Genomic DNA, 23272 nt, shown 5'->3' on the forward strand with positions numbered 1-23272 from the left:
ACTGCATTGATCTAAGCAAACTATCACTGCTTACACAGCTCAGGATGAATTAACTGTAATTGACCCTCATGTGACAACCCCAATAGAGAGCAAGAGGAGTTGCACAAAGACACATGCTTTAATATATTCACCTCTGGTAAAAGGAGACAGACCTACGTTACCAGTGGTGGAAAAAGCTGTTGTGATTTTTGTGATGGGGTTGGACTGTTCCTGATTAAAAACCCCAGGGGTTTTTAAAAGATTTTGTCTGTCAAAAGACTCCTTTGGGTCTGAATTAGGAGAGGGGATACATGGCAGCAAAGGACAGTTTATAGATTAAACCTGCAATCTGGAAAGAAAGAATTCCCAGCCCCTAAGAGCATTCTTATTAGAAAAACAGTGACTTACCCAGACCATGTGATGCACAGCGTAGACGTCACTATCCCCCATGTAGACTCGAATAGCACGAAGGGTAAAGCCATATTTCTTTCCAGCCCGATGGATTATGATTGGTGGTTTTGGGTTTGTGATAGCAGGAGAAAAGTCTCGGCTTGGTGAGGAGTCCCTTGAAGATGGGTTGGAGGACAGAGAATGAGGTGACATTGGACTAGCCAATGGGGAGCAAGTGTGGTGATCTACAGTGATGATACAAAGGAGTGCAAATTAGAAAGCCTGACCTTCAAAGGGAAATATAACTCCTGTTAAAATTCTAATAGGAAATGAAATCTTCCTTATGTTTTTATAAAGCTAGTGAAAGCGGCATTAAAAATTCCTTTAGTATCAAATGTATCAAGGTTCATTTCCTGCAGTCTTTTTAATTAATAAGTGCTCTGAAAGGTCAAAATCAGTGCTGTTTTCAAAAAAGCGAGTACTTATTATGTACTTAGTATAGCATTGTTGTTTGTCATCTAGAATTACAGCTGGGTCAATGTGTCCATTTTGAAAAGCTATTTTCAGGGATTTCATTACTCAGCCATAAATATTTGCTCCAGGCAGAATCCTGGAGTATACAGTTTCAGTCTACCAAAGATTTCTTTACAATATTTTATATAGATACATGATTTTATATATAGGGAATAGCAGTTTCTAGATTAGAGAATACACTGTTCAAATAAATAGTAAACATGGTGTGGGTCACTTTTTCTGCCCAATGTAACTCAAAACCAACCTCGGTTTTAAAAATGAAATTTGATATGAGGTTGGACTACAACTGGCTCAAGGAAGTTGTGGGGGTTTTAATTCAGAAGGGGCAAAATATTTACAAGTAGGAAGTAGCTAATGCAGGAATCATAGAATCATAGAATATCAGGGTTGGAAGGGACCCCTGAAGGTCATCTAGTCCAACCCCCTGCTCGAAGCAGGACCAATTCCCAGTTAAATCATCCCAGCCAGGGCTTTGTCAAGCCTGACCTTAAAAACCTCTAAGGAAGGAGATTCTACCACCTCCCTAGGTAACGCATTCCAGTGTTTCACCACCCTCTTAGTGAAAAAGTTTTTCCTAATATCCAATCTAAACCTCCCCCACTGCAACTTGAGACCATTACTCCTCGTTCTGTCATCTGCTACCATTGAGAACAGTCTAGAGCCATCCTCTTTGGAACCCCCTTTCAGGTAGTTGAAAGCAGCTATCAGATCCCCCCTCATTCTTCTCTTCTGCAGGCTAAACAATCCCAGCTCCCTCAGCATCTCCTCATAACTCATGTGTTCCAGACCCCGAATCATTTTTGTTGCCCTTCGCTGGACTCTCTCCAATTTATCCACATCCTTCTTGAAGTGTGGGGCCCAAAACTGGACACAGTACTCCAGATGAGGCCTCACCAATGTCGAATAGAGGGGAACGATCACGTCCCTCGATCTGCTCGCTATGCCCCTACTTATACATCCCAAAATGCCATTGGCCTTCTTGGCAACAAGGGCACATTGCTGACTCATATCCAGCTTCTCGTCCACTGTCACCCCTAGGTCCTTTTCCGCAGAACTGCTGCCTAGCCATTCGGTCCCTAGTCTGTAGCTGTGCATTGGGTTCTTCCGTCCTAAGTGCAGGACCCTGCACTTATCCTTATTGAACCTCATCAGATTTCTTTTGGCCCAATCCTCCAATTTGTCTAGGTCCTTCTGTATCCTATCCCTCCCCTCCAGCGTATCTACCACTCCTCCCAGTTTAGTATCATCCGCAAATTTGCTGAGAGCGCAATCCACACCATCCTCCAGATCATTTATGAAGATATTGAACAAAACCGGCCCCAGGACCGACCCTTGGGGCACTCCACTTGATACCGGTTGCCAACTAGACATGGAGCCAATGCAGGAGTATTGTAATGATTTAAAAATTATATTACAAATGAGCAGCTGCAAAACCCAGCTCCCCTCTTACATGGGTGTGATTCAACTGGCCTATTGGCTAAAAGCTATTACAGTTGTTACTAATATTAGCAATAACACATGTATCAAAATAGTCTTACTATACTTAGATAAGCTGATAAAATAATTTACATTACAAAACATATACAAAAATATGAACTGAATGCACAACTCCTGTATTCGTCTAGGAAAAACTGCCACAAAGTGACCATTAAGAAACACCTGCTGAGCCATCTAGTATGTATTTACCTGACAGATGAGAACAGTTCTGTCGGGGCCTCTGCTGGATATAAGCATTTTAGAGAATTTCATGAGGGAGATGGTAGTTAGAAAACCAACCAACCCTCAAACGACAGGAAATGAAATGCAAGTCACCACAATGGAGCCAAATAGCAATCTTCTATCTGCCTCCTGGGTTCCAACAGAGACATTATAGCTGGTATTGCTCTCTCAGGATATTGTGCTGGCCTGGCACACTGGCTGCAAATTGCAGGGGCGTTCCTGGTCTCTTATTAGACAGGAACAAGTGAGTCCCTGGGACTTCCAGTAAGGCCTTGAGCTCTATAAAGGGGAGGTGGGAGGTAGTGGGCACAAAGCAAGAATTCCTCCCAGAGAGACGTCCGCTGAACCATGGCCCTTTCTACCCTGTTTGACAGAGGCTTCTAACAAATGCCACAACCTGGTGCCAAAAATTATAAAGATATATCCATATCTCTATATACACACTGTTTAGTACTAACTTACTTAAATGTATTCAACCCTCTCATCTGAACATTCCTGGAAACTGAATGTGCCAGATATGCATGATTTCAACAAAATGTTAGGGATATCAGGTGCAGAGAAGTAGCAGCAAAAGGGTTAAACTTGTTTTGTCTGTAATTTTAATAGATATTCTTGCTGCATCCTTGTCTAGAGACCAGCCAAAGTTCTTGGAGCCAATTTAAACAAAAGAAGTGGTTATCAAGACAATGAGACACAGCTGTCAATTATGGTATCTGTAGTCACAAGATCACAAGTACATCTCTGTCTTCAGCAAAATAACACTCATTTTCCATGTAAGTGGCAAATACGCAGGAGTCCCAATTCCTCTTCCCTCAGGAACAATACCTTTATTGGCAGGAGCAGAAAAACAGAGGTCCTGTCTGCACGTCTTTTGTTCAAGGCATTCACATTTTTACAATATCTAAATGTGGTTTATTTCTTACCTGAAGGAATCAGGAGGGAGAGGGCTGTAGCTGATGCTGATTTAATCACTTTGTTGACAGGTCTCGAGGTACGTTTCTCCCCCGATTCCCCAGAGAGCAACCGGTGCCGTGCCCGCCGCACTGCCAAGTCGCTGATGGCTTTTGGAGTGGTAAAATCTGGACCCTCATAGCTATTGCTACGAATGCGCTGATCAGAGAAATCTGTAGTGCTTCCAGCTACAGTTTAAATTAAAGTCAATTAGAACCACAGGGAATTCCTAACAGCATATTCCCCCGCAGGCAAAATATAGGACATCAAAGTCATGTTTACATGTAGTCCAACAGTGAATTTTCTTCAGAAGCAAGCCCAGGTCTTGAGTTCTTATTTACAGAAATTTATAACCACTGGCGTTCTTCTGTATGCTGAGAATTACCTGTTTTTCTTTTGTTGGAAAGCCAGTTCTTGAAACCAAGTGCGGCAGTAATAAAGTTAGATGAAGCCTAACTCTATAGCACAGCTTTAAAGTAGTAAACAATTCTATTTAAATGGCTTATATGGCAAATAACCAGGGGAGGTTTGAGAAAGTACTCTCATTTTTATTATCAGCAAGAACGGTCAACCTTAAAGGCTGCAACAGCTGAACTAGGCTTTATGCTATTTACAGAAGGACGGCCATACTGGGTCAGAGCAGTGGTCCATCTAGACCAGTATCCTGTCTTCCGACACAGGCTGGAAGCAGTTGCTTTGTGGCAGAGGGAGGCACAAAAATTACATTAGAAGAATTTAATTAACATTGCAAAGTCAAGAACTCAAAAATTAGGAAATGCTTGTGCAGCCTTTCAGCCCTCTTGTGTGTATGCATTATGATTGTACCGTCTAATTCAGTGTTTCTCAATCTATTTACCATTGTGGGCCGCATATGCAGCTTCTCTGTTATGTGGGCCACATCCACACAACATACACGCTACCTGTATGGCCCTGAGGCTGTCACATGGGCTGCAGCTGTGTGCTGATTGGGCTGCAAACAGCCCATGGGCCACAGGTTGAGAACTACTGGTCTAGTTACATGATGACATACCATTTTCCCCACAGGACCCTGCCTCATTCCATGTACAGAATGGATGGTGCTCATGTAGTGAGCAAGTGTTCAGTATTTTATTTTATCTTCTTTGTTCAATGTATGGTCCCAGGCCTGTCTTACTACACACTGTTCAAACCCTTCTCTGAGGACAGAATTATTCATTTCCTCCTGGGCTTCTCTATAGTGCCCATCACTATAATAACTGAGTGGGTCACAAACCACTCCTGGGAGACATGGGGGGTTATTATCCCCATTCTACAGATGAGGGACTGAGGCACAGAATAATTAAGGTCAAAGGTATCCACTCATTATGATTGGCCAAACTGAGGCACAGATGAGCTAATTTTTCAGAGCACTTAGCATTATATAGCATTTCACATGTTCAAAGCACAGACTTCAGTTGCAACTGTGAGCACAGCACTTCTCCAAATGAGACCCTGGGTCTCAAGTCAGCATCCAGAAAAGGAGGAACAGCACAGTAAGTGATCATCAGGGAAACGTTTGGTTTAAGCAACTGGACTGCCATCTCATAGGAACTCTGGGATAAAATCCAGTTTTCCAGGGCAGCATTCATCTATGACCATGATACTGTTTTTTCTCTTCCTGCAGTTCCCTGCCTCATTCACTCCACACCTTCCAGCTTCTGCAACAAATGAAGCAGGGGTCTATAGACAATAGTCTCCTTCACTACACAACCCTGATTCATCCCCACAGCAGGTCTGTCCTGTGCACTGTATGAGGCAGGGGCCCTGTGGAAAATACAGTATGTGATCATGTAATTAAAGACTGTTATAATGCAAATGCACAAGGGAGCCAAATTAAGGTTGCACAGGCAATCTTAATTCTGCAATTTTCTATCTTTTGAGTGCTTGACTTTGCAACTTTAACAATGTTTTTTTAACAGTTTTTTGGTAGGCAATTTCCAAGGTTTTTAATAAAGCATGCTGAAAAAACAAACTCTGTCTTGTGACATCATATTAACATCCCCAAGGGTCATCAGCAGGGTTGGTACCTATAGATCCACTGCACAGACCTCTGTTACTTGAGCTAATGGAGTAACTGATAGCAGTAGTAGGTTGTCATCCTCTATGTGGATCACCATTAGAGGGGTTTGGGACACTTTGCCAGTGGATTTCAAAGATATTTGCTCATAACAGAGGAGTGGTGAGACTGAGAATTCTTGGTTACATTCTAGGCTCTGGAAGGGAGTGTTCTCTAGTGGGCACAGACTCTTCTGCCTATTTCCTCTAAGTTTGACCCATTCTGCCTTGTCCCCTCCAACCAGTCCCTGTCCCAGTCCTGTCTATTCCCTCCCCTGGTTCCTTGTCCCGGTCCCATTCTCCTCACCCTAGCCAATCTCAGTCTCCACTTCTCCGGCTTCTCATCCCAGTCCCAGTCTCCTTGCCCTGTCCCAGTCTCATTCCTCTTTACTCTCCATCTCAATCCCCTCCCCACCAGCTGTTCCTTGTTTTCCCCTCAGTCCTAGTTCTCTCCCACACACTCTGGCTCCTTGTCCGATCTGTCTTACCTCTCCCATCATCTGCTTCCCCCTACTCCACTGGTTCTCAGTCTCAACCTCCTCTCAACTTCTCGATGGCAGTGATCCCATCCCACCAGGTGCATACCTGTCAGGGTTGAGCTGCTGATGTTGCTGATGGTTGACGAGGGTGTTGTTGGCCCATCCTCATCTAAGTGCAGCTCTCGCTCCACAGGTTGTTCTGGAATTGGCCGGGGGAGCCCCTCACGCGACTGTACTGTAGATAGTAACGTTCCATCGGGCTGTTGCTTTTTGGGGGCAAGTCCTTCTTCCTCAGCTGAGATGGCGAACCGGGGCATGTCGAGAAGCCCCGAACAACGCCGCCGAACAGTAAGAGGCGGACTGGAGTCACTCTCTGTGTGTGAGGATTCAGACACGGACAAGCGCTTACGCAGTCTGAGAGAAAAAGCATGACCAGGTCACTGGGCTGGGCTGTGATAATTCATAACGCCGAAGGACAAGTGATGGTTACTGGTTTACAAGCACAGAAATAATGAGCAAACTCAAGCCAAAACAATATGATTCCAGGTTCAAGCCTCCCAATTTGGGTAGTTGGGAGGTGAGCTAGGGAGGAGGCTTGGGTTTAGGGTTGTTGTTTGGATCATTAAAAGTTATGGGTATTTGCAAAATTCAGACCTGGATTATTTTCCCTTATTAACCTTTTAAGATAAGTACAAAATCAAACAAAATACAATGCAATGAAAGCGATATAAATTATTACAACAATCGTTATTACCAATAACAGGGCAAAGAAATGCAAACACTTGTACCTATCATCTTATGCTTTTACCTGCTCTTTTTTCTTTTTTAGACTTATTTTTATAACTTTTAGCAGGATCAGTTTATATTAGTTACACATGTAATCTATCAAGTGTTCTTAGTAAAGGTGTAGGAAAGACATTCTAGATCACAACCACATTAAATGCATCCATATGACACCATGTTTTAGCGTATGATCCCCCATTCTATAACTTGTATAGTTATTTTCTCCATTAAGCTGAATCCAACAATTATTCCAATCATTCTGGGCACAAGGGAGGCATGCTGGATTTCTATTTTCTGAGTATTATTACATTTTGCTAACAGAGATGACAGGATACAATTATTTCTTGTATTCAGCACTGTGGAAAGACCAATATTTTTCTAATTTGTGGCAGGAGAGAATGTGGGGAGAACTAGATTTTGAACCCCTGGAGGTTCAGACAGGTTTGGATTGGGAATTTTGGTTCAGGCCCATCTCAGACTCCATTCTCAGGAAGGAAGCTTTGCTTACGAGCAGAATACCTTTTGCTTTATTTTAAATATTCGCTGTAAGCTTACATAATGTTAGAACTTAACGAGATACTTTTAAGTAGTACACAGATTTTACACTGAATTGCAGCTGTAAGAGTTTCTGATGTCAATGTAGACGGGGAAAAAAGCCTTCTTTGTGGTTAAATAAAAAGTACAAGTCTAATAAACTCACATTTCAGGAGAGCCAATCACCCAGCTGCGGTCCCGACTTTTCAGACCACTGAGGCTGTCTAGCCGATCATCTTTTTCCTCACTGAGACTGCGCTTAGTTGGCGGTGTTTTCCTCTCTTCGTGGATGGAAAGACGTTCCATACTGCTGTACACCTGCATATCGCAAAAGCACTTAAGTTCCATCTGTACGAAGCATGCAGTAAACAGTCCTGCAAGTCCTTATCTAATCAAAAGGTCTTTCTCTCCCAGAATGGAAGCTTGGTTTAAAACCTGAACTTGGCAATGTTCTCTGATTAGCTAATGCAGGACCCAACACAGATGTGATATGCTCAGGCAACGTACACCGGGGAGAAGGGAAGAGGCAAGATTTGGAACGGTCAGATATGTCTTTCTGCTGTAATACCTACACTCAGATATTCGGTTGTGATGCTACAAAGGCCGTTTATATATGAAAATTTTAAAGAAGTTGCTTAAACAGGCTCCACAAAGCACTGAAGGCTCAAGGCTGACATCTAGATCTTGACATCTTACCAAACAAACTCAATTCAGCATCTTGCTGCTGACCTCATTTCGTTACTGTGATTCTATCAACATTGCCCCAAGTTTACTAAACCTTTTCAAACAAGAGTCTTGCCCTCTTTATGGAATTTTCCGTGCTGCTCACAGCTCAACCAATGTGCATCTCTCTGCTGTACAGTGATATTTTAAATAATTAAACAATTAACCAAAAAAAAAAACCCTTTTACAACTTTTAAAACTGTATTTGATTGTGGACCTGATTTTCATAAGAAGAGATTAATAAAAATGCTGTTATTAAAAATTCAGCACATCAACAAGAAAACTATTAATTTATTTGGCTAAATTGTTAGACAAACTTTTCAAAATATAAAGAGATTTTTATTCTTCCCATTCTACTGATGTTGTAGCATTTTCTAAATTTAAACATAAATGTATTGCAGTGGACTTTCTCTGCTTGTGTCAAAAATACTGAACAAAAGTTGCAGCCAAACAGATTAATTGCTGTTCATAACAGGGGGATATGGTGGAAAAAGAAATCAAGACTTATGGATTTGTAAAAGCCTGTTCAAGGTCCCAACTAATTCTCAGGTCCAATTTTAGTCTTACTTATCGTGGTGTAAACCAGAAGCAACCCCACTGAAGTTAATGCTAGTTAAAACCATTGAGATACCTGAGCCAGGTCCCCAGAGAAGACTGGATAACATTACAACCCTCAAGGCACTTTCAAATAGGGCACTGAGATACTCTCTTTCACTGTTATAAAGAGGACTATTCTCCATGTCTACTGAAGGTAGGACAAGTAGTAATGGGCTTTATCTGCGGCAAGGGAGATTTAGGTTAGCTATTAAGAAAAATGTTCTAACTACAAGGGTAATTAAGTTTTGGAACAGGCTTCCAAGGGAATCCCCATCACTGGAGGTTTTTAAGAACAGGCTGAACAAAAACCTGCCAGGGGTGGTCTAACTTTACTTGGTCCTGCCTCAGTGCATGGCGCTGGACGTGATAACTTCTCAAGGTCTCTTCCAGCCCTACATTTCTATGATGCTATGATACAGGGGTACTGTATGGTTTCAGAGTAGCAGCCGTGTTCGTCTGTATCCGCAAAAAGAAAAGGAGGACTTGTGGCACCTTAGAGACTAACACATTTATTTGAGCATAAGGTTTCGTGGGCTAAAGCCCACTTCATCAGATGCATGCAGTGGAAAATACAGTGGGGAGATTTATATACACAGAGAACATGAAACAATGGGTGTTACCATACACACTGTAAGGAGAGTGAGCAGGTAAGATGCGCTATTACCAGCAGGAGAACAGGGGAGGGGGGGAAACCTTTTGTAGTGATAATCAAGGTGGGCCATTTCCAGCACTTGACAAGAATGTCTGAGGAACAGCAGGGGGAGGGGAATAAACACGGGGAAATAGTTTTACTTTGTGTAATGACCCATCCACTCCCAGTCTTTATTCAAGGCTAAGTTAATTGTATCCAGTTTGCAAATTAATTCCAATTCAGCAGTCTCTCATTGGAGTCTGTTTTTGAAGTTTTTTTGTTGAACAGGCCCACCAAGGAAGGAAGGAAGAGGTCTGTGTGTTTAGAACAAGTTCAGGTCTGTTTACATTCATGATGGAACAGCATTTGGACCGCATGTGGAGCCCCTCACAAAATGGACTTGGGTTTTTATTGAATATCAATAGGAGACCTATTTTGAGACCTCTTGAACCCCACCTGTTATTTCAGGGCAACCTAGTATAAACGTTGCAGTACTACCATGTGTACAGAATCCATTATTGAAGATAAACTACTGCAGTACAGACAGCTGACACAAACCATGGTGCACTGTCCTTTTTGTCTAAAATGCCTAAATTCAATGAGCGATAAAGACTATGTGGCCCCTTCATGTTATCTGAACATTGTTTTTTTTAAAGGGCAACTCATGACTAACAGAAAAATCTAAATAAGAATATGATTTTAAACAAACCAGTATGCCCTTACCTTACTGAACCGTGGTGAGCAAGATGAGAACTGTCTAATTTCTACATGATCATCATCATTTGTGTCTTCATCTTCTTCTGAATCTAGGTGCTGGTACCGTTCAGAACGAGCTATGAACAAGGACACAAACTGCAGTATAATTAACCAGCACCTAGAAAGCCCATGCCCTTTGTACTTTCTAGAAAGTATGTCAAACAGTAACTGATGCTCACAGGATCAGTTTGCACATAGCAATTCCTATTTGTCTAGCTGCAAAAGTTGCCTGTTGTAGAGCTTTGAGTATTTTTGATCATGAAGAATATCTTCAGTAAAGCTGTGCATGTGTGCAAATAGACTTCAAATATACACACCATTTTGCTCTTCCTATTCCTTTAAACATGTACTACACTCTATTCTTGTTTGTTTAGTGTATATAACTCCTCAGATATATTACACTGTAAAACTGACTGATCCTCAGCAAAGCATATAGAATATATATATATAAAATATAGATTCTGGAAACCATAAATTCTAAGAAAAGGAGTACTTGTGGCACCTTAGAGACTAACAAATTTATTAGAGCATAAGCTTTCGTGAGCTACAGCTCACTTCATACTAAGCTTAGTGCTTACTAACACAAACAGTCCTATTAAAGGAAATGGGAATACAGTTTACTCTGTCTTGTTATTTCCAATTTAGTGGATTTAGCATTGTGCAAAGTTCATTCTGGACATGTGCAAGCCTTCATTTTGTAATACATTTACTTAAAAACTATTCCTCTTCTTTCACCTACAACTGCAAGTGATTACTAGGCAATTGCCAATTTTTTAAGGAAGTCTAAACAGAGCTATTTTTGAGTGAAAACATCTAAAATGCCCCCCAAAATATTTTTGAGCTCTGCGATCATACAATTCTAAACCAGCCCAATATAAATTTTTATAATTTGGCAAAAAAAAAAAAAAAAAAAAAAGATCCCCAGGCTGAGCCACATTTGCTGCATTGCATCAGCCAGAAAGGATTTCTTTCAGGAGTTATAAACCTTGGTAAACTAGTAGTGCTTATGATAGGAATGCCATCTCAGTTTTCCGATGACCATATAAAGATCCTTTATGACATGAGAATTCTCCCCAACAGAGACTCATGCCATGGCATCCCCTCTGTCCAGCTAAGCATGCTTGGACATTTGTTGCTGTCCGCAGAGCTTGTCAGCTGGGGATTGGTAGAAAATAAAAAGGCACTTCTACCCACGGGAAGTAAGCTCAGTGTCCCTGCACCGTATCCCACCATCACTGTCCCAGAACCAAAGCACTAGAGATCTAACGTGATCACCCCACTGCACTAGAGAGCCAAGCTCTACCTAACTACAGTATTTCAACCAGCATCACCACAGTAAGGTCTCTCTCACTGTGAACATTACTGTAATAACTCCTTTACAACGTCAAAGGATTTTTCCTTCCAACGTATGAGTTAAATACAAGTTAAAAACTAATATCACCCAAAAACTGTAGCGTGGAAACATGCACATGGACTGGAAGAGTCATCGCATCTGATGTGCTTAATCACAGCAATCATTTTAACATAACCCAGCACAGTGATGTTCATGTGAACAGAAAGAAGGGAGGACCACAAAAAAAAAAAAAAAATTACACACAGCTAAATACCTCTATTAATGAAGTGAAGAATTTCCAGGGCTCTGAGAACACTGTGGCCGAAAATGGGATACAACTAGGCCACCAATACCAACGAAGCATGGAATAATTTTCATGCAATTCTGATTCGGTTCCAAACAAACTCCTCTCTTGGGACTCAATATAGTACTTTTTACAGAATATCAATCAAATATATTTTATTAAGCTGGTGATAATGATTTTCATTAAGCAATTGACAAAATATAAATTAACTATACATAAGAAATATGGCCCACATTAAAGATGATACAACTCAGGCTGAGTCAGAAGCTCTTCTTTCTTACTGTCAAAGTAGCTAGTGTCATCCTCAGATTCCAGCTGTGGAATAAATTCTGCTTTCTGTCGAAGTAATCCATTCCAGTCCAGATCTTTAAAGAACCGGTGCTGTTTCACCTCAAAGGCACTACCTGAAAAAAGAGTATTTTTCTAACATTGCTCTCACGTGTCAAAAAATTCTCAAGGCATAGGAGAAAATATGGAAACGTATTTTCATCTAAAACGTATTTTCTGAGAATCACAGGAAACTACACTTGGGTTCTTTGCCAATGTTGTGATAACAGATAAAAACTGCACGATTTACACCCTCTTAATTTAAACACAACACATGCCTACATTGGCTGGAAAGCAGCATCTCCAGTATAGTTCTGAAGTGTAAGTCTCAAGAGTGAGAACAAACTAATGAAAAACCTTTAAATGTGATCTTGTTCACATCAAGTGTATGTGCACTGTTTTTGACCCTGATTCTGCAAGGCACTTAAAGATATGAGTAGTTCCACTGAATTCAAAAGTATTAAAATTAGGCATGTGTTTAAAAATATCTTCTTGAATCACCATCTTTGTTGTTAAACTCTGGGGCTTGAACACTGAGAAAGAAAAAATATGAAAAGATCATTTGCCTGCTGGGGTGTGGACATTTTAAATGAAAACATTGCTCATAAAAGGTATCAGTTTTGTCCACAGAAAAGGCCTGGTATGAGAAAAGAAAAATAAGGTTTGTTGACTGAGAGCAAAGACGCCCACTGTGGTGGCAGTTTTAGTGGAACAGAATCTGTCCACCAGCAATGGAAATAAACCCATCTATGCATTTTACATATAACAAAACACAACACCCTTAAGGTGGCGATGACTTTCATCCACCACCTGTGGGGTCTGGAGTTGAGCTGATGCTCGCTCTCGATATGAAAGGCTTTATTTCACATGACTGATTCTTGAACCACCCCGCCAGCAAGTGTACACTTTGAAATCGTTCTGTATTTGCATTTTCTAAAGGCTACATATAAACTGAATTATGAATTTGAAACGAAATGCGAAACGAAACCAAACCAAACCCAAAAAGTTAGTGAAAAAGAGGAACTGCGCCATGAGGCTGCAGGTCAGGCAGGAATTATTGAGACTGGAGTGTCATGTGGAAGTTAGCTGAATACATCAATGGTTCCCTAAAATTTTAAAAGGGAAAGTCCTAAATTGCAAAGGCTTAAATCTCACCATACATTGCTTACAGATAGTCTTAAGCATTTTACTTTTCCCATGAAACTTCAGGTTCTTGGATTTTAGGGAATTACACAGCAGTGTGCGCACCACTAAGGGGAAAAGTTGTAATTTTGTTACACTCACAAGTACTCATCAACATCTCCTTGCCAAAGAGAATTTCATGCAAAATCTGTTTAAACAATTTTCCGATTGAGACACAAATCCCTGACAAAGCCCAAACTGGAACCGTCAAAAAGGCTGTCTAGTGAGGTTATGCTGTGACCTATGTACAGTGAGTCAGATTGGTGAGCAGACACCTTTTCTTCTTTAACCCCCCAAAACAGTGGCATTTTTCTGACACGTGCAGATTTCTCACTGATTCTGATTACGCTATCCCCAGGGACAGAAAGTTGTGAGACCACCACTAAACGCAGGGCATACTATTTCACAGCACAAAGGCAGCATTTCACAACAGTGTAGCAACTCCCATTGGCATTGCAGCTTCTTTTATTGATTCGGGTTAGTCTTTTTGCAAGAATACGCCTGTACCTGTTCCCAGTCTTTCCAGAGGGTTTTGACAGAGAAGTTTAGATGTGAGGTCCTGTGCATCTGGCGGTAATGCATCATCCCCTTCTGGCCAGGCAATTTCATCTAAGGAGATAAAGCAATTTGAAAAAGGCAAGTCATGAAATCCACAAACATTTTTATACAATAAAAAGTAGTAGGCTGTAGCAGAGCGTTATTTGAATGGGTTTGCATTCAGCCACATGAGTACTTAATATAATTCAAGCACTGACATTTTCCAAAATGCATCTAAATTCAATATTAACCATAGCTGCTGTCAGCAAACAGTAATTGTTGGAACAAAACTGTAAGAACCTTAATGCATATGAAATAATGAGCTTTTATGGCAAGACAAAGAATTACTATGGTGCAGCTGTATCTCATGCCTACACATTTTGGGTAACAATTTTATCAATCAATTTTAGCTCTTGCTTCTTGCAAATCCTGAAACTCACTTTCCACAAATATTTGCTTAAAATTCACTGTTTCGGTGAACATTTGAGAGTAATCCTTTTCACTTGAATACTCATGGAAAGTGAACACAAGCAAATCAATTAATAAAAACAGAATCAATCAATTTTCTACAGCATTTGCCCAGCTCTAACCATGGGCCAAAGGACAAAAACTTTCACTACCCAAGGCATGAAGGTATTTAATACAACAGTGTTTATTGATGTACTTTGTTGCTTTTTATAAGTTATTTTTATTACATTTGCGTAGCAATTGACTAATGAGCCCTATCCTTTGTGCCTACACGGGATAACCAACAACAAAATAGAATCTTGGCCTGCTAATCGGCTTGCTCTTTTCAAATGCAAACACATGTCTTTCCACTCCCCACATCACTAATTTTTTTTATAAGCTGGATTTCTCCCTGCACTATGCATATTGACAGAGTTTACATACATATATACAGATGACATCTGGTGTATGTTAAGCAAGTTAAGAGCTTTTAGCAACTGTAGTTATTTACCAAAAGGGAGTATCAAACTAATTCTAATACTGAACAATTAACTTTGCTTCTTATGTAGCCTTTCACTAAATTACAGCAGATTTCAATTTTTTCATACTCTCTCATAGTGAACCGCTAAAGGTAACCCCTCCAGAGACAGAATAAATAAACATACCACTGATTACTTGTCCAAACAGTTCTTCTGGTGTGTCACCAAAGAAAGGGACACAGCCAACTAAAAACTCATACAGGATAACTCCCATGGCCCACCAATCCACAGGCTTTCCATAACCCTGTCGCAAGATCACTTCCGGGGCAATGTATTCTGGAGTCCCACATACCTGAAGATGGACAGACAGAAAGGAAACTTTTTTTTTTTTTTGGTAAATTAACAAAGAGGAGTTCTTGTGGCACCTTAGAGACTAACAAATTTATTTGAGCATAAGCTTTCGTGAGCTAGAAACCATTTCATCGGATGTATGAAGTACAGGATACAGATGTATGAAGATACAGGAGCAGGTATAAATACATGAAAGGATGTGGGTTGCTTTACCAAGTGTTAGGTCAGTCTAATGAGATAAATCAAGTAACAGCAGGATACCAAAGGAGGAGAAATAACTTTTGAAGTGGTAAGAGAGTGACTACCATATTTGGAAGCCAGCTTCCTTCTACCTAATTCTTTTTCCACTGCCTCAGCTGGAGCAGGTAGTGATTTTTGTCATTAACACATCCCTTGCCACATGGAAATGACAGTCAGACTAGATAAACTTGCATAACCTGTCAAAGCTGTCAATATTCAGCATTTATATGAATTGCCCAATTTTCCACCCATGGCTTCGGTGCAATTTAGAACAGAACTTTGAAATCCCAAACTAAGGGCTAAAAGTGCATCTTTTCAAAAATGAAGGTAAAATTCTGCTAAAGAACATTATTTGTGCAGAATCATATGAAAACCTTGTGATTCAAGTCTTGTCTCTTCATCATTCAACACACACCATAGTGTCAGAGAATTCTACAAATCCTTTGATTCTGTCACAAAGGGCCCCAACCCATACATCTAGGAGCATGCACCTTCAAGGAGATAATTGCAGGTTCAGCTTTTAAGTTTATAGTTTCATTAGGTTAACTGTATTCAGCACTTACATCACTCCCCATACAGTGGTGTATCTATCTGAACTGTGATCATCAAGTTACCTCTGTCTGCAATTTCAGGTCACAAAATCTTTGCTTTTTGCAAACAGCATTAAACACTCTCAGTCTATACACTGAAAAAGAAAAGTCGGCGAAATGCTGTGGAAATTCACTGATTCAAAGCTGTAATTTTTTAGAAAAACATTTTGCAGCTTACCTGCTTATCCAGGAACTCTCTTGCATCTTTCTCAATGTGTCCCTCATACAGATTAGTTGTGAGACTCATTAGGCCAATTTTAGAGAGTCCGAAATCTGTTAGTTTAATGTGACCCATGGATGTTATCAGAAGACTGGGAAAAAGAGGAAAGAAAGTAATTCAGTATTCACTGCTATAGTTTCAGAAAGCAATCACAATGTAACGTTATTGCATTATCTAGCACAATGTCTGATAGATATATGCTTGGTGATCCTGTGCATTCCTCCACTTATATGCAACTGAACATCATGAACAAGACCAAGACTGCTGGGAAATCAGACTGCTTTCAGACTGAACTAATGCAATAACAGGGTTCAGACAGACCTTTGAATAGAATGTTTGCAGTGCTGTAGCCATATTGGTCTGAATGGAAACTTCACAACATGAAGAAGGGAGCCAGACTGAAGAGCGACATTTTCTGAGCAGAGTCAAGAAACAAAACATCATCCCCTGTTACAAACCTGTGATCACTACAGACAGCTCCAAAGAGCAGAGGAATCTCTTTGTAGCTAGAAAGCTTTTCCTTTCTACCAACAGAAGTGGGTCCAATAAAAGATATTATCTCATTGAACTTCTCCCTCTCATTTGAATAGAATGTTATTGTAAGAGGTCATTCTTTCCATGCTTAACTGCTCTAATAAGACTCTTAAGATTAAATGCTGTTCTGGCTTTCAATCCAACATCCTTAAAACGATGGGTTTTTGTTAACTTTCGTACCTGCTGTTAGGATTTGAGAGTTTTTTGCTGAAACAGGGCAGAGAGATCTGTTTGTTTTCGATGCACCTTCTAAATATGCCATAGGAACAACTTAGAACATATAAGTGATTACTGAGTTAAATTCAGGACATGTTCTGGGAAGCAGGGACTCTGAAAAAGATTTGAGGGTCATGGTGGATAATCAGCTGAACATGAGCTCCCAAGCATGACGCCATGGCCAAAAGGGCTAATGAGATCCTGGGATGCATAAACGGGATTCTCAAGTAGGAGTAGAGAGGTTACTTCATTTCTGTATTTGGCACTGGAGCGACCACTGCTGGAACACTGGGTCCAGTTCTGGTGCCCACAATTCAAGAAGGATGTTGATAAATTGGAGAGGGTTCAGAAAAGAGCCATGAGAATGATCAAAGGACTAGAAAACCTGCTTTATAGGAGCTCAATCTATTTAACTTAACAAAGAGAAGGTTATGGGGTGACTTGATTACAGTCTATAAGTACCTACATGGGGAACAGATATTTAATAATGGGCTCTTCAGTCTATCAGAAAGGTATAACATGATCCAATGGTGAGAAGTTGAAGCTAGATAAATTCAGTCTGGAAATAAGGCGTAATTTTTTAACCGTGAGAGTAATTAATCATTGGAACAATTTACCAAGGGTCGCGGTGGATTTTCCATCACTCACAATTTTTAAATCAAGACTGGATGTTTTTTCTAAAAGCTCTGCTCTAGGAGTTATTTTGGGGGAGTTCTCTGGCCTGTGCTATACAGGAGGTCAGACTAGATGATCACAATGGTACCTTCTGGCCTTGGAATCTATGAATGCTTATTAATGTGCATCATGGCGGGGCGAATTACTCTTTAATGATGTTAGCACAGATTGACAACCGAAAACAAGAAGTTGAACCTATCAAAAAAACAACATTGTAAACTTAGTCTTTTCAAGACTAAATAAATGAGACAAGACTGGCTATTTGCCTATAACATCCAATGCTTTCCTTGGTAATTATACTTTTATCATGGAGATCTACAACTACATATTTGAACCTGAAAGGTTCAAAACATACTTGTCAGGTTTTAGGTCACGGTGGACAATGCCATAATTGTGTAGGTACTCCAGCGCCAGCACTGTCTCTGCAAAATACATCCTGGCCATATCGACTGGTAGGGCTCCAATATTCTTTAGGAGTGTGGCACAATCTCCTCCTAGAAATAAATTACAAACATAGCACACTGAAATGACATATGAATACTAAGCTACAGTAGCAGCAACACCTCAAAATTAGATTGGTAGAATTTCTGCCTCCTTAAATTACATCTCTATCTACATTGAAGGTTCTTACCCTTGGTCCTGTATTCTGAACACAGTTTAGAAAATAATTTTAATTTCCATAATGCCTTTTTTATTTTGCTGTAATTTAAATCTCTATAGTTTCTGTCATGCCTGTCAGGATCTAAATGCATGTCACAAACCATACAAGTCGCTCTTCTGCACAGAAGAGCAGTAACCAGCCAGACAAGGGATACATAGCAAGCCTCACAACAGCATGGGACAGGGGACACTTTTGTCAATGACATTTTGGCAAACTCCAGCTCTTTACAAAGCAGTATGATGCCACTGAGGTCTGTGGACAGTGAACAGTGACAACGTTTCTATGGCTTCATCTGAAGTACCACAGGAAAGGAAAGTCCACAGAATTAAATTTATCAGCCTTGGAAAGGAGGAGGACTAAGCTGAACTTGCTAGGATTCAGGGAATCTGGGTTTGTCAACCTTGATTCGGAGACTACTGAGAAATGCTCTCTCCACTTTAGGGAGCACAGATAAGGGTCTTCTTGCCTTCCTAGGGGAGCAGTCCAGCTGGCTTCCATACAACTATTTATTGAGAAAAGCAAGCAGGATTTAGCTCAATGATTGTATAAATTCATCTTCCAGGTTGGAAAGGAATCCGGGAAGGAAGTATAGTTTACACTCAGCTAGCCTTTGTAGCTATAGTAAAGGAGTGGGCAAACTTTTTGGCCCAAGGGCCACATCAGGGTACAAAACAGTATGGAAGGCCAGGTAGGAAAGGCTGTGCCTCCCCAAACAGCCTGCCCCTGCCCACTATCCGCTCCCTCCCAGTTCCTGCCCCCCCTCAAAACCCCAGACCCATCCAACCCCCCCTGCTCCTTGTTCCCTGACTGCCCCCTCCCAGGATCCCCTGCCCCAAACCACTCTCCCCGCCCTGGCATCCCACCCCCTATCCAACCCCCCTGCTCCCTGTCCCCTGACTGCCCCCTGGCCCTATCCATCCCCCTCCCCGACAGGCCCCCTGGGACTCCCACACCCTATCCAACGCCCCCCGTTCCCCGACTCCTGACCACCCCAGAACCTCCGCCCCCTATCCCTTGACTGCCCCCCGGGACACCCTATCCCAACCCCCCACCGCCGGTTGTTCCTCATCAGCTTCCTGTTATTGTACAAATGCTCCGCTGCTTGACCAGACCTTAGCATTTCTGTTCTGGATCTTTTTAACCTTAATACTAACCAAATCATGGGCCAGATCATCCCCTCCAATGATAGTACCCACAGGAGAGCTCCCTGTTCAAGTGTCTCTGCTGCCATTCCCCTGCAGAGACCTCCACACTGGCTCTAGCTCCCCAGAAGCTTCCCTGCACATGGCTCTGTGTTGGCGCATATCCACTGCAGCCAAGCTATGTTAGCTGCAGCTCCCATTGGGACCCACAGAGTGGGCATTTCCCCAGGCAAGGTATCACAGCTCCAGGCTGGACTGACTTTTCTGACCCATCTCTGCAATGTGGGCCAGACAATCTCCACTCCCTCCCCACCATATGAAGTTCAGACCCATGGATCACCCTTCATAGTGCTTAGGAACAAATCGTATTGTAGAGGTGGCTCAGACCCTCTTCTGTGTAGGCATGGGCAGACCCATTATGTGAAAGGTCTACCAAGGTGACATCTTGAGAACACAATCTAAGCCTATTTTGGCTGCAACATTCGATCTTAGAAGGCAATGGTGGGTGATCCTAAAGACTCAATCTGTAAAGCACTTGGCGATAATACAGCATGAAAGGCACGGTATATACAATAATTACTGCCACTCTGCAACATTAACATGTTTCAAACAATTAAACATTCAGTAATATAACCAGATACTTTTCAAACCTGAGACAAATACCTTCCACATACTCCATAACCATACAGAGGTGACGTTTGGTCTCGAAGGAGCAGAACATACTGACTACAAAGGGGTTCTCAGCAAAGGTCAGGATGTCTCTCTCCACGAAGGCCTGCTGGATCTGGTTTCTCAAAATTAGGTTCTGTTTGTTGATCTTCTTCATGGCAAAGCGCTGGCGGGTAGTCTTGTGCCGCACCAAATACACAGCCCTAGAACACAACAAAAGGGTTCCTACCTTCAGTTCGGACCATTTAAAAAACAATGGATCGGGGGTCACTACATCACGTACACTGATAGGCTACTGCTTGGTTTATCTATGACTACATAAAACATCTGTCATGGCAAGCATCGCTACAGAAGAACTCTCTCTATGCTTTTCCTCAGAGTAAGAAATGGGGAAGGCTACTCTTCACCGGCTTCTCCAAATATATAACATTCTCAGCGGTGAGACTAGCTCAGCCTTAATCAGGGAAAGCTCTCGCAACTTTATGAGATTCTTGCATACTAAAATTAAAATTGCAATTCCTCCATCAGAAATAAGACTAGAGCTCTGTGAGATTACATCAGAAACCATACATTCCTGCAGTATTTTCAAATGTCCAGACAATAAATGAAGACTGTAGCACACAATCTTGGGGATATGGGTAGAGGCACATTACAATCACCAGTCAACTGAAAAATGACCTAAAATGAATGGGATCAGTGCAACTTCCTTCCAAGCGCCATAAATTAAAGAGCTGGATTAGCTGTAACAACATGATGCAGGATTTCCTGCAGTAAAATATCCTTTTCATTTCTACCATTTGCACATCTTTGTCCGCACATTCATAGTACAGTTTGCAAATAAGGTTTTCATTCAGTTAGCTTGCTCTATTGAACCAATACTTACTCCCCTGTCTCTGGAGTGGCTTACTGTATTATATTTAACACAGTATCATATCAGCTGGATAAAGCACACAGTACATATAGCAAGGATATGACTTTGAGCAAACCACCTCTAGCCTTTTAGGGTATGTCTACACTGCAATTAGACACCTACAGTGGGCCCGTGCCAGCTGACTCAGGCTCCCGGGGCTTGGGCGAAGGGGCTGTTTCATTGTAGCGTAGGTGTTCAGGTTCAGGCTGCAGCCCGAGTTCTGGGATCCTCATACCTTGCAGGGTCCTAGAGCCCAGGCTCCAGCCCGAGCCCGAATATCTACACCACAATTAAACAGCCCTTTAGCCTGAGCTAGCTGGCATGGGCCAGCCACAGGGGTCTAACTACAGTGTAAACATACCTTTAGAGGGATGTACTTGAAAATATGGGTCTACATGGAAAAGTGACTGTAAAAATGGCACTTTCTTACCTAACCAACGGGCTCTCTGATCTGCTCTCCCCTTTTTACTTACTGACTAAAATAAGCTTTTATTACATTTTCATTTAATTCAAAAAAGCACTTCAGCACGTGCTTAAGTCCCATTGAAATCAAGGGGCAGCACAGGTATACCTGAGGGTAGAATTTGGCCTGCTGAATATCACTGGTTATGATGCCACAGCCAGAAAGAACCGAAATGGAGTTTCAGAGAGCCACAGATTCCAAGGCCAGAAGGGACCAAGATCATCTCGTCTGATCTCCTCTATAACACAGGCCAGAGAACTTCCCCACAATAATTCCTAGTGCAGATCTTTGAGAAAAGCATCCAATCTTAATTTAAAAATTGCCGGTGATAGAGAATCTACCACAACTCTTGGTCCATTGTTCAAATGGTTAATTACTCACACCTTTAACAAATTACACCTTGTTTTTAGCCTGAAACTTCCAGCCAGTGGATTGTGTTATACCTTTGTCTGCTAGACTGAAGAGTCTATTATTAAATACTTGTTTCCCATGTAGGTTTTTGGACTAATCAAGTCACCCCTTAACCTTCTCTTTGTTAAGTTAAATAGATTGAGCTCCTATAAAGCAGGTTTTCTAGTCCTTTGATCATTCTCATGGCTCTTCTCTAACCCTCTCCAATTTATCAACATCCTTCTTGAACTGCGAACACCAGAACTGGAACCAGTTTTCCAGCAGTGGTCGCACTAGTGCCAAATACAGAAGTAAAATAACCCCTCTACTCCTACACAAGATTCTCCTGTTTATTTATCCAAGGATCGCAACAGCCCTTTCGGCCACAGAGTCACACTGGGAGCTCCTATTCAGCTGATGATCCACGATGACCATCAAATCTTTTTCAGAGTTACTGCTTCCCAGGATAGTCACCCATCCTGTAAGTACGGCTACGTTCTTTATCCAAATGTACACATTTACTTTTGGACATATTAAAACACATGGTTTGCTTGCACCCTGCTTACCAAGAAATCCAGCTCACTTTATCAGTGACCTGTCCTCTTCATTATATACCATTCCTCCAATCGGTGTGTGATTCTCAAACTTTATCAGTGATGATTTTATGCCTTCTTCTGGGTCAATAATAAAAATTTTAAATAGAGCAGAGCAATGACCTATTCTTGTGGGATCCTTCTAGAAACACATTTGATGATGATTCCCCTTTACAATTACATTTTGAGACCTGTCAGTTAGCCAGCTTTTAATCAATTTAATGTGTACCACGTTAATATATCTAGTTTTTTTAATCAAAGCGTCATGTGGTACCAAGTCAAATGCCTTACAGAACTCTAAGTATATTACATCAACACTGTTAGCTTAATCAACCAAACTTGTAATGTCAAATTTCAAATTCCGGGTTCTTTGTGTGGGGCTGGCAGTTGGAATTTTAACTTGTAAACTGAGCAAGTCTGTTCTGGACTCATTAAGACACAATGAAACATTAGGACATTTTTACACAGCAACTCCTCACAGTGAAATTACACTTTAACATCTAGTTTTAATAAGTATTGAACTTATGTCCGGGTATGTGATGTTAACAAACAAATGTATTTTATTATTATATTCTTTCCTTTAAGAAATACTACAATGTAAACAAAATGTAAAATAAATGACACCATTATTCATAAAGATAATTGCCCTGGATAACACACAAATGTCATACCTCAATTGTAACCTCTCAAGTGTCACATTAATCTATCATATATGAGTTTTGTCCACATATCGCGAAGGCAAACTTAACAGAAAAAGTTACAGCATAATAGGGCTTGAGGTCAAAGTTGTAGTGTAATGTGAGCAAGCAGCTGGCAAGGGCATATCATGATTAAGGGTCTGAAAGGCCTAATTCTTTATC

General features: G+C 41.2%; 1 protein-coding gene across 13 annotated transcripts in view; it reads right to left on the bottom strand.

Annotated features, from left to right (window-relative positions):
* Positions 1–23272, bottom strand: part of MAST2 (microtubule associated serine/threonine kinase 2) — a 388109-nt gene that overhangs the window by 9920 nt on the left and 354917 nt on the right. For all 13 annotated transcript variants that reach the window (XM_073357844.1, XM_073357842.1, XM_073357843.1 and 10 more), the window contains 11 exons: positions 20051–20259; positions 17940–18078; positions 16118–16250; positions 14945–15110; positions 13803–13904; positions 12068–12190; positions 10117–10226; positions 7609–7760; positions 6232–6539; positions 3546–3761; positions 388–614 (listed from right to left, as the gene is read on the bottom strand). In XM_073357844.1, coding sequence (XP_073213945.1) covers positions 388–614; positions 3546–3761; positions 6232–6539; positions 7609–7760; positions 10117–10226; positions 12068–12190; positions 13803–13904; positions 14945–15110; positions 16118–16250; positions 17940–18078; positions 20051–20259 — 1885 coding nt within the window. The remainder of the gene's footprint in view (positions 1–387; positions 615–3545; positions 3762–6231; positions 6540–7608; positions 7761–10116; positions 10227–12067; positions 12191–13802; positions 13905–14944; positions 15111–16117; positions 16251–17939; positions 18079–20050; positions 20260–23272) is intronic.

This window comes from Lepidochelys kempii, chromosome 8 (genome assembly GCF_965140265.1).
Source record: "Lepidochelys kempii isolate rLepKem1 chromosome 8, rLepKem1.hap2, whole genome shotgun sequence".
In the NCBI taxonomy this organism is placed as follows: Eukaryota; Metazoa; Chordata; order Testudines; family Cheloniidae; genus Lepidochelys; species Lepidochelys kempii.